The sequence below is a fragment of the Triticum urartu genome, chromosome 3A (assembly GCF_056163025.1).
Source record: "Triticum urartu cultivar PI428250 chromosome 3A, HENAU_Tu73, whole genome shotgun sequence".
NCBI classification, from domain to species: domain Eukaryota; kingdom Viridiplantae; phylum Streptophyta; class Magnoliopsida; order Poales; family Poaceae; genus Triticum; species Triticum urartu.
In genome coordinates this window covers 124,401,431-124,415,470 of record NC_141875.1, presented here as the reverse complement: position 1 = coordinate 124,415,470, position 14,040 = coordinate 124,401,431, and the positions used below count along the sequence as shown (strand labels likewise).

The window sequence follows — 14,040 nt, the reverse complement described above, 5'->3', positions numbered from 1 at the left end:
TCCTGGAATACCCAGGTGCCTCAATCCACCCAGATATGTGTTTAAGTTGCCACCTTAGATAAACCATTAATTAACAAACTCACATCTGTCATGGATATCACTCACCCAATCCACGTCTACTAGCATAGCATGGCATAAATAAGCAAACGTAGAAGTAACTCCCAAAGGTTTGATAATAACAGGTAATAGGTACTACCTCATCTACTTCCCATCCCACAACTTAATTAGATCCTAATCATGCAATGTGTGAGGATTGGTCTAATGCAATAAAACTGGGTAGTAGAAAAGGTATGATCAAAGTGTTACTTGCCTTGCTGATGATCCGCGAAACCTAACGATTCGAAGTAACAGGCGGCGCACTCCGGTTATTCTATCGCAGACAAACAAACAAGCATACAATAAGTACTCATCTAATGCACAGGTAAAACTCAAATAAGAGATCTAAACAGAAGGTCCAACTTAAGAACTCCGGTTGGCAAAAAGAATCAAATCGAACGAAGCAATGAAAATCAAACGGCGAAAGAAAACAATTTCGTTCTAGTAATCTGGATCTAGGGCAAATTTTACAGTAGCAAAATCTTGTTTAAGTTGGTTAAACGGGTAGAGGATTTCGAGACGAATCCCTAGGCGCTTGAATCGCCTGATTCCGATAAACGAGTGAAAAGTTAAACTAAAACGAAAATCGGATCAGGAATCGCGATCAGAAAAATCGCGGATTTAATCCGAGAAAAAGAAAACCGACGAACGCCAACTTTTTTTTCTCTTTTTCTCTCTTTTTTTTCAGCACAGAAAACGAGGCGCGACGAACCTCGGCGGCGAGATCCGGCGGCGGCGGCAGCGGCTTCTTAGGGCGGCGGCGGCTTAGGGCGCTTTAGGGTTTCCCCCGGGGCCGGGCCTCGGCTTATAAAGGCCTCCCGGTCGGTGTCCAGGTTGGACACGGCCCGTTAAGTCGGTTCGTTTTTTTAATTATTCCGCTCGGAAGAAAAATAAAAAGAAATAATAAACGGACTCCAAAAATTCCGAAATAAATTTTCACGGGCTTTTAAAATCAAGCCGCACAAGGTGAACATTTACTTGGGCCCTAAATGCAATTTTGAAAAACGCACTTTTTTCCTAAATTCAAATAAAACACCGAAAAACTCCGAAATAAAATCTTATTTGATTTTATTATTAAATCCTCAATATTTCTTTATTTTGGGAAAGTCATTTTATTCCCTCTCTCATATTTTTGTATTAGAAATAATTGATGATAAAATAAATAAAATCAAATGATCCTATTCTTAAAATTTGAGAAAACTCAAATATGAAAATAACGAAATCCCCAACTCTCTCCGTGGGTCATTGAGTTGCGTAGAATTTCTAGGGTCAACCAAAATGCAAAATAAAATATGATATGCATGATGCTCTAATGTATAACATTCCAAATTGAAAATTTGGGATGTTACAATCATTCTCCTGACTGGTTGATTGACACGGGTGCTAATGTGCATGTATGCGGTGATATTTCCATGTTTTCGTCTTATCAGACCGCAGGGACTTCAACCGTGCTGATGGGCAACGGTTCAAGTGCTTCTGTTCGTGGTGTTGGCACGGTCGATCTAAAGTTTACTTCGGGGAAGATCGTGCGGCTGAAGAACGTGCATTATGCCCCCTCCGTTAATAAAAATCTTGTTAGCGGATCTCTTCTGTGTAGAGATGGCTACAAGCTTGTCTTTGAGTCGAATAAATTTGTAATATCCAAGTATGGAACCTTTGTTGGTAAAGGCTATGAGTCAGGAGGCTTGTTTCGTTTATCCTTATCAGACGTTTGCAATAAAGTTGTTAACGATATTTGCAACAATAGTGAATCCAATGTGTGGCATTCACGTCTTTGTCATGTTAACTTTGGTTGCATGTCACGACTAGCGAAGTTGAACTTAATCTCTAGTTTCACCACCGTCAAGGGATCTAAGTGTCAAGTGTGTGTGCAAGCTAAGCAACCTCGTAAGTCTCACACGACTGCGGAAATAAGAAATCTTACACCACTAGAGCTCATACATTCAGATCTATGTGAAATGAATGGTGTGTTGACAAAAGGTGGAAAGAAATATTTCATGACGTTAATTGATGACTCCACTAGATACTGTCGTGTGTATCTTCTGAAATCTAAGGATGAGGCTTTGAACTTTTTCAAGATCTACAAAGCTGAAGTGGAAAACCAACTTGATCGAAAAATCAAGAGGCTTAGGTCCGACCGTGGTGGAGAGTATTTTTCCAATGAGTTTGATTCTTTTTGTGCGGAACATGGTATAATCCATGAGAGGACTCCTCCCTACTCACCTCAGTCAAATGGGATGGCCGAAAGAAAGAACCGTACTCTAACTGATTTGGTTAACGCCATGTTAGATACATCGGGTCTCTCCAAGGCATGGTGGGGGGAGGCGATATTGACAACATGTCATGTCCTGAACCGAGTCCCCACAAAGAACAAAGAGATAACTCCATTCGAGGAATGGGAGAAGAAAAGGTTAAAACTCTCTTATCTATGAACATGGGGTTGTTTGGCGAAAGTCAATGCACCAATTTCAAAGAAGCGGAAGTTTGGACCAAAGACCGTGGATTGTGTTTTCCTGGGATATGCTTTTCATAGCATTGGCTATAGATTCTTGGTTGTAAAATTTGAGGTACCTGACATGCATGTTGGTACGATCATGGAGTCGAATGATGCGACTTTCTTTGAAGATATCTTTCCCATGAAGGATATGGCTACCTCATCTAATCAGGAGATGCCTAGTTCATCGAATCAGGAACCAGTTACAATTATCGAACCCACAATTTCGATGGAACACTTTGAAAGTCCTGTGGAGGAGAACAATGAAGTTCCTATTAGGAGTAAGAGACAGAGGACTGCAAAGTCCTTTGGTGATGATTTCTTGTGTACCTCATAAATGACACTCCCAGTTCTATTTCAGAGGCCTATGCATCTGAAGATGCTGACTACTGGAAGGAAGCGGTTCGTAGCGAGATGGATTCCATCTTGGCAAATGAAACTTGGGAGATAACTGATCGTCCTTATGGGTGCAAACCTATAGAATGCAAATGGGTATTCAAGAAGAAGCTTAGGCCTGATGGTACTATTGAAAAGTACAAGGCTCGGCTTGTGGCTAAGGGTTATACCCAAAAGGAAGGTGAAGACTTTTTTGATACTTACTCACCTGTGGCTCGACTGACCACTATTTGAGTTCTACTTTCACTAGCTGCCTCGCATGGTCTTCTCGTTCATCAAATGGATGTTAAGACTGCTTTCCTAAATGGAGAGTTGGACAAGGAAATTTATATGGAACAACCAGATGGGTTTGTACTAGATGGTCAGGAAGGGAAAGTGTGCAAGTTGCTGAAGTCTTTGTACGGCCTTAAGCAATCACCCAAACAGTGGCATGAGAAGTTTGAAAGAACTTTAACAGCTGCAGACTTTGTTGTGAACGAAGCTAACAAATGTGTGTACTATCGCCATGGTGGGGGCGAGGGAGTTATCCTGTGCTTGTATGTTGATGACATACTAATTTTCGGAACCAATCTGAATGTTATTAAGGAGGTCAAGGATTTCCTATCTCGCTGTTTTGAGATGAAGGATTTAGGAGTGGCTGATGTCATTCTGAACATCAAGTTGTTGAGAGACGATGATGGTGGGATTACATTGCTTCAATCTCACTATGTGGAAAAGATCTTGAGTCGCTTTGGCTATAGTGACTGCAAGCCCTCTCCAACACCATATGATGCTAGTGTGTTGCTTCGAAAGAATCGAAGAATTGCTAGAGACCAATTGAAGTATTCTCAGATTATTGGCTCACTTATGTACTTAGCCAGTGCTACAAGACCTGACATCTTTTTTGCTGTTAGCAAACTGAGTCGGTTTGTTTCAAAACCAGGAGATGTGCATTGGAAAGGTCTAGAGAGAGTTTTGCGTTATTTGAAAGGCACTGCAAATTATGGAATTCACTACACCGGGCATCCAAAGGTTTTTGAAGGATATAGTGACTCAAACTGGATCTCAGATGCTGATGAGATAAAGGCCACGAGCGGTTATGTATTCACTCATGGAGGTGGCGCTGTTTCTTGGAAGTCTTGCAAGCAGACCATCTTAACGAGGTCAACAATGGAAGAAGAACTCACAGCACTAGATACAGCTATGGTCGAAGCAGATTGGCTTCGTCGGCTCTTGAATGACTTACCGGTTGTTGAGAAACCTGTACCGCGTATCCTTATGAACTGCGACAATCAAACTGTGATCACAAAAGTAAGCAGCTCAAAGGATAACATGAAGTCATCAAGACACGTTCAAAGAAGGTTAAAGTCTGTCAGAAAAATGAAAGACTCCGGAGTTATTGCATTGGATTATATCCAAACGTCTAAAAATCTGGCAGATCCTTTTACTAAGGGTCTATCACGTAATGTGATAGATAATGCATTGAGGGAGATGGGTATGAGACCCACAATATGAGTTGTTCACAGTGGTAACCTATTCTTTGTGATCGGAGATCACGTGAATTAGATGTGGAAGACAAGCTGTTGGTCAACTGAGAGGAGAGTATCCTTACTATTCACAATACCACTCCATGAAGATGCAATACTCTCCTTATCTGCATGGCAGGTTGATGTATATCTTAATGTGTTCTAAGTGGCTTATTTAAGTAGAGATGTTATCCTGCAGAACATCTTTTGAAGAACACACCTATATGAGTCTGATTGTTAAACGTCGCAATCTATGAGAGTAGGGTTCTCTCTAGTAAACTCATGAAAGGTCACGGAGTATGACGCATAAGCTCCACCCGCGGGGAAGACCCACGGTAGCCACGTATCGGTCAAGGCTTTATGTGAAGCTAGATTCGCAGAAAACTTGCAGTTCAAGGCCCAGTCCACTGTTCAAGTTGCTTACTAGTGTAGCATAGAGTTCTAGGTGGAAGTTCAACTTAACAGTCTCCACTTCAGTACCGGTATATAAAACAGTGTTTTGGAACCAAAGGCAAATTTTTGTGTGCCTCTGGGATCTGGTGGGGGATTGCTGGAATTTTGTCTATTTTGGGCCTAGCCCAATAGCATTTTCAGAAATTCCTAATAAATCCTAGAGGCCCACGCAGCCCATTTGTGCAAGGAAAGAGGTGGAACAAAGTTTAGTCCCACATTGCTAGTTTAGAGGGAGTTGGACCTTTTTATAAGGGAGGTTCTTTCCCCACATGTATGAGCATGAGAACAAGAGTGACATCCATGCGCGCTCCTCCTCCGCCGCCCGCCTCGCCACGCCACGCCACGCCTCGTCACGACGCGACGCGACGCGGGTTGCAGGAATGAGCCGAGCCGATGTCTAAATTTTTGCCACGCACGACGGGTATACGAAAGGTCACGTGGGAGTTGAAACGTTTTTCTGTAGTGGACACTGAATTCGAACGGCGCGCCTCTTCGGCCGCTGCCTATTCGCTTCGTCTCCCTTCGTTGCTTCAGCTCCCGCCGCAGCCTCTTCACGTCCTTCTCCTGTGCCTATATAAGAGAGGTCGCTCCTCTCCAGAGAGACACACCAGAAGATCCCCCTCCTCTCGCCACAAAGAAAGTTCCTAAGCATTGCGCTGCTGCTACGATCTTCCCCATCCCGGCTTGCGGCGTGCACCGCAGGTCGGGACAGTAGGCCTCCGAAACCGCACCTTTTGAGTCTTGTACGGGAGAAGGGTGATAAGGTTTTTGGGGAGCGCTCAGCGCGACTACTGGCTGCTTCATCACGGACGATCCGGTCGCCGATGACTACTTCCCCGACGACGACTTCTTCCCCGACGTCCACGGCCTCCTCGACGACATGCCAAGCGAGGACACCGACCCCAAGTCCAGCGCTTCTGCTGCTGCTGTCCCGTACGTGTTCTTGTCTTTCCTGTTAAAGGTTTTGCCGCAGTTCCTTGTTCTAGTCCTTGTCCTACACATGTTAGGTTCTACTTCATATATGTACTTGCTATACTGTCTGCTTTAGATATGATAGGCTACGGTTCATATATGCAGAAGCTATTTACCTTTTCTCTGTCAGAACGCATGACTTGTTTTATCTCTTCTATATTAGTCATGCTTTATCTAGTATTTCTGTTAATAAAATAATTTGGTAAATTGCTCATATTTCCAACAGTGTGCAGGGAGCTGGTACTGGGACGACCCAGCAACAGTGTGGCATCGTCGTGCTGACATCACACATGTTTTTTCTCTTTTGATTTTTATTCACGTTTTCGTAAGAAAAATTACGTTTTGTCTATTATTTATATTTTGAAATATTCTAAATATATATATCATAAAAAATACTTCACCTAATTTTTAAAAAACCGTTAATCATGCATTTGAAAAATATTAAATATGTATGAAAAATGTCTCTAATGTATATGGAAAATAAATAATGTGAATGAAAAATAGTAGAAAATGTAAATTGTGAAGCAATAAAGATAAACAGGAACAATCCTTCAACTTTTTGATCCATCTCAGGGGCTCGTTTTCCTTCCGTAACCCTAGGTGACTAGGGAAAACTCTTCTCTCCAAACTTCATCGGAGAGTCCGTGTATTCGCCTCCCCTATCCCTGCCACTTTGGTAGCCAGCGGCCGGGAGGGGAATTCCGGTGCCACCGCTCCGGTTAATAATTTAGGTTAGGGTTTTTTAGTCCTCGCAATGTGGTGCTCAGGCAGATGGCGGCACTAGTTCTTCGTGTTTGTCTTTCGGGCTCCGATTCTCCTTGAGTATGTCTGTGTGGACGTAGTCGATGGAGCTCCAACATACTCCCTCTGTCCCAAAATATAAGAACATTGTTGATACTATGCTAGTGTTAAAATTGTTCTTATATTTTGGGACGGAGGGAGTAGATCCCTACCGTCTCTTTAGGACAGTGAGGTTAGGGTTTCTCGTCTTTGTGGCGAGATTTGGTGTCAGGTGTTTCTGATCAATGCAGGGGTTCAACGGCATCGACTGTGGTTCTGAGGCGCCGGTCCTTATGGGCACGTGCACGAAGACTTTCCGGTTGTCATCGACCAGGTCAAGTCGGCTCCCATAGGGGAGCAAGGACAACAACACATCAGCGGCTTGTTCTGGCAGCAGTATTAGTTGTTTGGGGGTCTTGGAATCTTGGTGTATTTTTTATTATATTCGAGATGCTTTGTAGTTCCGCCGAACTTTGATAATAGATCTGGACCATTTTCGCAAAAAAGTAGAAACTCTTAATCATGTATGCGGAAAATGGTAATCATGTGTACAAGAAATGTTTGTGACATTTAAAAAATATGATGACTTGCAAAAATAAAATGCATATGACATTTAAGAAAATGCTATACATTATAAAACTTTATTGTAATTCAAACATGTCACATACATTCCAAAAAAATGTATGTTACATTTTAAAAACTGTTCACTTGTTTCAAAAATGTGTTCATGACATTTTTCATACAGATGTTTGTACATGTAAAAAAATCTTGCATAGTTCCAAAAAATGTTTTTTATCATACAAAAAATGATGCCATGTGTACTTGGAAAATGTTTAACATGTGTTTGAAAAAGGTTCAAACATGTTTTTGTAGAATGTTAGTCATGTACTCCCTCCGTTCCGAAATAGAAGTCTTTTTAAATATTTCAAATGGCCTACAATATACAGATGTATGTAGACATACTTTAGTGTAGATTCACTCATTTTGCTCCGTATGTAGTCACCTATTGGAACCTCTAGAAAGACTTATATTTTGAAACAGAGGGAGTACTTCGTAAATGTTCAATGTGTATAGAAAAAGTTTTATATGCATAGAAAAAATATGCAAAGGGTATGAAAAATTAGACACCATGCATATTTTTTTAAATGTTAACAAGTATTGTTTTTAAAAAGTCAATGTGTATGACAAAAAGAAAATTGTACGATGCATATGAAAAATGTAGACATGTGTTGAAACAAAAACCCCGAAGAAAACCAAAGAAAGAAATAAAAAAATAATAAATAAAAACGCAATAAGAAAACCCAAAGAAAAAACAAAATAAAAACCAAGGGCGAAAAAGGAACACAAAAAAACATGGTACAGTAAAGGGCCGGGCTATTAGAGCGCCCGACAGAGGCGAGACATAACTTGCCTTGCAACGGGTGATATATAGCCCTGGTGCTTGAGTTCCCGCTTGTGTTGTGTTACGCCCAGCCCAGCCCATGGAAGTTCCAACTATGCCTGTTCCAGTAAAAATTTATCGCTTTCAGAATAGAGTTGCACATTGTTTAGCAACATTTGGACGGAATGGGGATAGCACTACGTGCTGGCTAAACCACCCTCCTTTGTGTGTCAGTGAGCTAGTCGCTGAAGATTGTAATTTTATAACCTTGGAATAAATACCCTATGATTCTTGCCACATGTGACTTTTTTCTTGGAAGTTTACGTAAGAGGGGTTCATAGCTTTACGTGGATGTAGGATTATCACTTCTTGTCGTGGCAGTCGTTTCGCTGCATCGTTCCGGCTCTGTTTGATTTGAAGAAATTTCCATGCTCAGCTTTATTCCATTTGCAGAAATTTTCACACTCAAACCCGAATGGTCTTCAAGAAATTTATGTGTGTTTAAAGTTCTTGGGTCTAGTATGTGTGGCAGACGTGATGAGCAACATCAAAACATTAAAAAAAACATTTTTTTGGTTACGCAGATGCTCATACCTACCCATATGAGCACTTTCAAGAGATTAAGCCGGCACATCATCTTAATATTAAAAAAAAATCGTCAAACACGCTTTTGTAGTTGTCGGAAATGTCTATTTCCACTGAACGCACATCGTTGAATGCCTTGAAATAAATTCAGAAAAATACGAGAGCACTAGTGTCAAGTCTTAAGCATCCAACCACGGGTGAACTAGGGATACCACTGTTCTCCTATAACCAACAAATCACATATTGGCGAACCAACCTGTGGTTGAGATGGTTAGGTGGACAGTGGTATCTCCAACCCACCAGGGTTCAAATCCTGGTGCTCGCATTATTCCTGGATTTATTTCAGGATTTCCGGTGATCCTCGAAATCACATATTGGTTCTTTGGTCGGGTTTGCAAAGTCAACGTTTTTATCTTGGTCGTTCAGTTCCTCGAAGTTTCGTCTTGCCTTCGCCTGTACACTTCCTATTACAAATTTACACGACAGAAAAGTCTTCTGTGGACCGAAAGCTCAGGTAAACGTACTCAAACCACGCTGATCAAGCCCACATCTCCCAGACCTGAGTACCTGACCATGACCAATGAGCAATATGCGTGTGATCGCCTCGTAATTCTTTTTTTTTGAGGATTGTCAGCCTCGTAATTCTTTTTTTTTTTTTGAAAGTGCCTCGTAATTCTATTGTATACGTGACAATGACACCACTCGTTGAACCGAGCAGCGTCTTCTCTTGCCCAAGCTAATTAAGCTGTGAGAGAACACACATGCAGTTGAGTGCTGCTAAACCTGACATTGCCTTCTTCTCTTTCTTCCATCTCTTTTTTCAGTCTGGGAGTCCTGCTAAGCTTGTCGATCAGTGCCATGTCAGGGAGCACCATGGCTGGCGCGCCGGCCACGCCGGAAGGCGCCGGGGATCCGTACGAGCGGCAGCTGAACGACAGCTTCACTGGGCGCGTCGCGCTCACCGTCGTCTTCGTCCTCTTCGGGCTCACCGTCGCCATCGTCGTCATGCGCGTCCTGCTGTACGTGCTGGTGTATCGCTCTGGCCGAGGCGGAGGCCGCGGCAGCGGCGGCCTGGCCGCTGGCATCTTCCGGTCCATCAACTCGTTCGGAAGGATCGGCAGCCGGCGGCACGGGCTGGACGCGTCCGCGCTCTCCGCGCTGCCGGTCACCGTGCACCGGAAGGAGGCCGGCTCCACCAGCGCCGCTGGGGCCGACTGCGCCGTGTGCCTGTCGGAGCTCGCGGACGGAGACGCGGTGCGGCAGCTGCCGAACTGTGGGCACGTATTCCACGTGGAGTGCGTCGACGCATGGCTGCGCACCAGGACGACGTGCCCTCTCTGCCGGACGGAGGCGGAGCTGTCCCAGGGCCGGGGGGACGGCAAGGCGGAGGCGGCTGCGCAGTCGTCGTCGTCGGGCACGGAGCCGCCGCAACCGACGTTGCTTGGTGCAGGAGGAACCTTGATAGTGACCGTACAAGGTGGCTTCACGGATACCCAGAGAGACGTGCGCGGGTAAGCATCGGCGGCAGGTAGTCAATCGGCATCTCCCTTTGCCTAGCTATATAATCCAGGCATCCAGGCATCCAGCCTCGAGGGGAACCGGAAACAAGTGTACAGTGTAACATACTACTCTATGTAGAACTACAGACTGATTGTTCCTTCATCACATACTAGTATAGTAAGTATGTAAAGTTTTTGTAAGAGCATCAGGTTGCAAATTTGAGTCCACAAATGTCCGCGGGCGTGCCCACAGATATTGACCGGACCGGTCTCAAATTTTACCATTTACAATTATATATGTTATTTTTAAAACATCTATTATATGCAGGGCCAATCACGACGATCATCCCGTCCGTCTTGGGCCAGCTGGGATGTCAAAACACACCGAAAATTGCTCATACTTAAGTTTTTCACACCCGGTCTCATCTTGCCTCGTGACGAGCTAGTTGACCGACTTAAATAGCACGATCATCCAAAAGCGATAAGCTTCTGACATCATTGCATCATTTTCTAGACGGTACGTCACAGTAATTGCCCCGAAGTTGCCATAAATTACCCACCGTGTCATCCGTAAGGGAGGAAAAATGGTTCGTTTTTATCTCAAAATACTGGTCGGGTTCCGCTGTTTTTATATACTGATACACTCACATAACATAAGCACCCGAGGAGCGCAATGGATAGGACCTCCACCCTCTTGATGGGAGACCCAGGTTTAATCCTGGTTCCTACCCCCTTTCTCTCCTTTTTTTTCTCCTTCTCTCAGCAAGTGCGCCTCCTCCTCCCGCACGCTGTAATCAGCCGGCCCATTTGCAGGTCGTAGCACCCTTGTTACCTATTTCGCTTTTTGATTTTTACTTTCTCATTTTTATTTTAGTTTTTCCTTCTTCAAATTAATTCGGGATTTTCAAAAGAACCAAATTTCAAAAAATTGTGAGTTTTTTAAAAAATATTGAGAAATAATAAACTGTTTGTGGATTCAAATAACATTCGGAATATCATAAAATGATCATGATTTTAAAAAATCGTTCGCATATTATTAAAAAACACGATTTCAAATAAATGATCGTGAAATGAAAAATGTTCATGATTTTTTTAAATATCAAGTATTCAAAACATATTTGAGAATTTTCAAAAATTTACACAAAAACTAAAACATATTCGTAAATAATGAAAAAAATGAACCATTGCTAACGTACAGGTTTTATTAGGGATATGTAGAGGTTGTTTTATGGTTTTATTTAGTCCCTCACATCGGGTAAAAAAAATGTTTCCATCTCCTGTACAATGCTGAGCCCCAAAAAATTGACACGACTTTCTATGGGTTAGTTTTTATAAGCTATATAGAAATGACTGAATTTCTATTTTTCCTTTATTCTGGTACCACAATACTAATTATGATAAACACTGCTACGCTAGATCAAGGCGAGCCACATCATTCATCAGTTTATCTCATGCAGGTTCCATCAATGCAATTTGCTTAGCCAGAAAATATTTCGTTGTGGCGCCTTAGGAAATCAAGTCATGACGAGACCATGACATTTTGAATTTTTGAAATGACTTTTTAAATGTCCCTTATCTTGTCATGACATCACTCAGACATAGTTTGTGAAATGACATTTTAAAAGTCCTTATCTCATCCTAGCATTTGATTTAGACTTTTTTTATGTCTACCACACCTGCATAATCTAATAGTTTTTTTTACTGTTGCAATGCACGGGTATATTTGCTAGTTTAAGTAAAAAAACCGACGTGAAGGATTATGATTGGGGTTAGGGGAAGTAACAGGCCCACCCACCTGAAATTCACGCGGGTGGGGGCGTGAGTGGATTAGTTGGAAGGTTACGTCGGGACCTCCTAGGTGACGCATTTTTCGTCAAAACAAGACCTCGACACACAAGGGCGACGCAGGACTGGGCCGGCCCATCGAGCGAAAGTACATCAACGTAAAAAAAACCCCAGAAAACAAATAACCTACGCTAGGATTCAATCCTCACACAAAACCACAGACCACGATCACCAAGCCACTCCACCACAAAGTTGTTGTCGGACATTAAAGCGCCAAATACTTTAACAATAGACAGCAGGGTTGAGATTTTGGGAAAAAACATTTTAGAAGCATTTATTGATAATTTCAAACAATTTGAAATACCACAAATATTTTTTTGATATTCCAAGCTTTTTTTTCTGAAAAATGTGAACAATTTTTGTAATCCAAATTTAGAAAAAACAAGAACATTTTTTAAAACCTAACAGTTTTCTAAAACATGAACAATTTTGGAAAAATTGAATATTTTCTGATATTGTGAATTTTTTGAAAATAAATAAACATTTCTAAAATTTCTGAACATTTTTTGAAACACGAACATATTTCTGAAATTGAGAACAAATTTTGGAAATGAAAACATTTTTGAAATTCCTGTACATTTTCTGAAACATGAACATTTAATGAATGACATTCTGAACATATTGTGAAAAAGGGAAAAACAATTAGAAATTCCTGAACATTTTATAAAAACATGAACATAACAAAAATTCAAAAAAAGAACATTTTTTGAAATTACTGAACATTTTATAAAACAGGAACATTTTTTTAAATTGTCAACAAAATTTTAAAACAAGAACATTTTTTGAAAATCCTGAAAGACTTTTTGAAACACGATTTTTTTGAAATTGTGAACAAAATTTGAAAATGGAAACATTTTTTGAAATTAGGAGAAAATTTTGAAAAGGAGAACATGTCATAAAATTCCGAATAAACATTTGAAATTCTCAAACAAAAGAAACATGAAAACGGAAAAAACAAAGAGCAAAGAAAAGAAAAGAAAAGAGAAAATTAAAACGAAAAAGAAAAAGAAACAGTAAAAGAAAAGAAAAGAAACAAAAAGGTAAAAAGGGGAAATAAAAAAACTGGTTCAGGAACCTCCTAGAAGGTTTCCAAAACCAGAAAAAACTTGCTGGGAATCACTAGAAGGTTCCCAAAACCGGATTCGCTTTAACGTTTGAACGGGCCAGCCCATCCTAACGCGTTCCCTCGACTACTTACTTGCCGCAAAGAGCGGCAAATAGAAATTTCCGGTTACGTCACGTAGGTGTAGGATTTTGGTTATTGCCGTGTAGCTTTTCGGTTGTCCCTGTTGTCGTTGTGTTTTTTTAACTTCACAGTTCACACCAATTGGGCCATCTCCCTAGGACTTGATCAGTAGCACTGCATACGTGGTTTTCTTTTACGTCTCAAAAAAAATATGGTTTTCTTTTAGCTCTACGGTTTTTTGAGCACATTACAGACACAAATGCTCATACATACATACATACATACATACATACATACATAAACTCATCCCTATGAACGCACAGACGCACATCCTACCCCTATGAACATCTTCGAGTGACTGAGCCGGCATATCATTTTGACATTTACGAAGTAACCGTAGACACCTCGTCGTCGACGGAAACGTCACCTTCCACTGAAAGCGCATCGCCGAAAATACTGAAATAAATCCAGGAATAATGCGAGCACCAGGACTTAAACCCTGGTGGGCTGGGATACCACTGTCTCTCTAACCATTCAACCACAAGTTGATTCGCCGTTATTTCTTCATCAGAACTGCAACATTGTATTCTTTTGATAGCACATTGCAGATTGATGTCCTACAAATAAGCATACCAAACGTTGTTGTTGTGTGCAAGACTACAAAAGATGTTTCGTACAACTAAAAGTAATGTTTGCAGCTTATAAAAATATTCATCAACTAGAAAAAATGATCATGAAATAGAAAAATGTTGACATTTTTTTAAATGTTCGTAAAACTTAATAACATATGTAAAACTAAAAATGACAAATTTAATGGTCATCGTAGGTAATGTTCATTGTGCATTTAA

General features: G+C 41.4%; 1 protein-coding gene across 1 annotated transcript; it reads left to right on the top strand.

Annotated features, from left to right (window-relative positions):
- The first annotated feature begins 9,177 nt into the window (after window positions 1-9,177).
- LOC125548145 (uncharacterized) lies at window positions 9,178-10,477 on the top strand. Its single transcript, XM_048711821.2, has one exon. It carries the CDS (start codon window positions 9,521-9,523, stop codon window positions 10,175-10,177), a length of 657 nt encoding a protein of 218 aa, XP_048567778.1. The 5' UTR covers window positions 9,178-9,520; the 3' UTR covers window positions 10,178-10,477.
- Window positions 10,478-14,040: the final 3,563 nt, after the last annotated feature.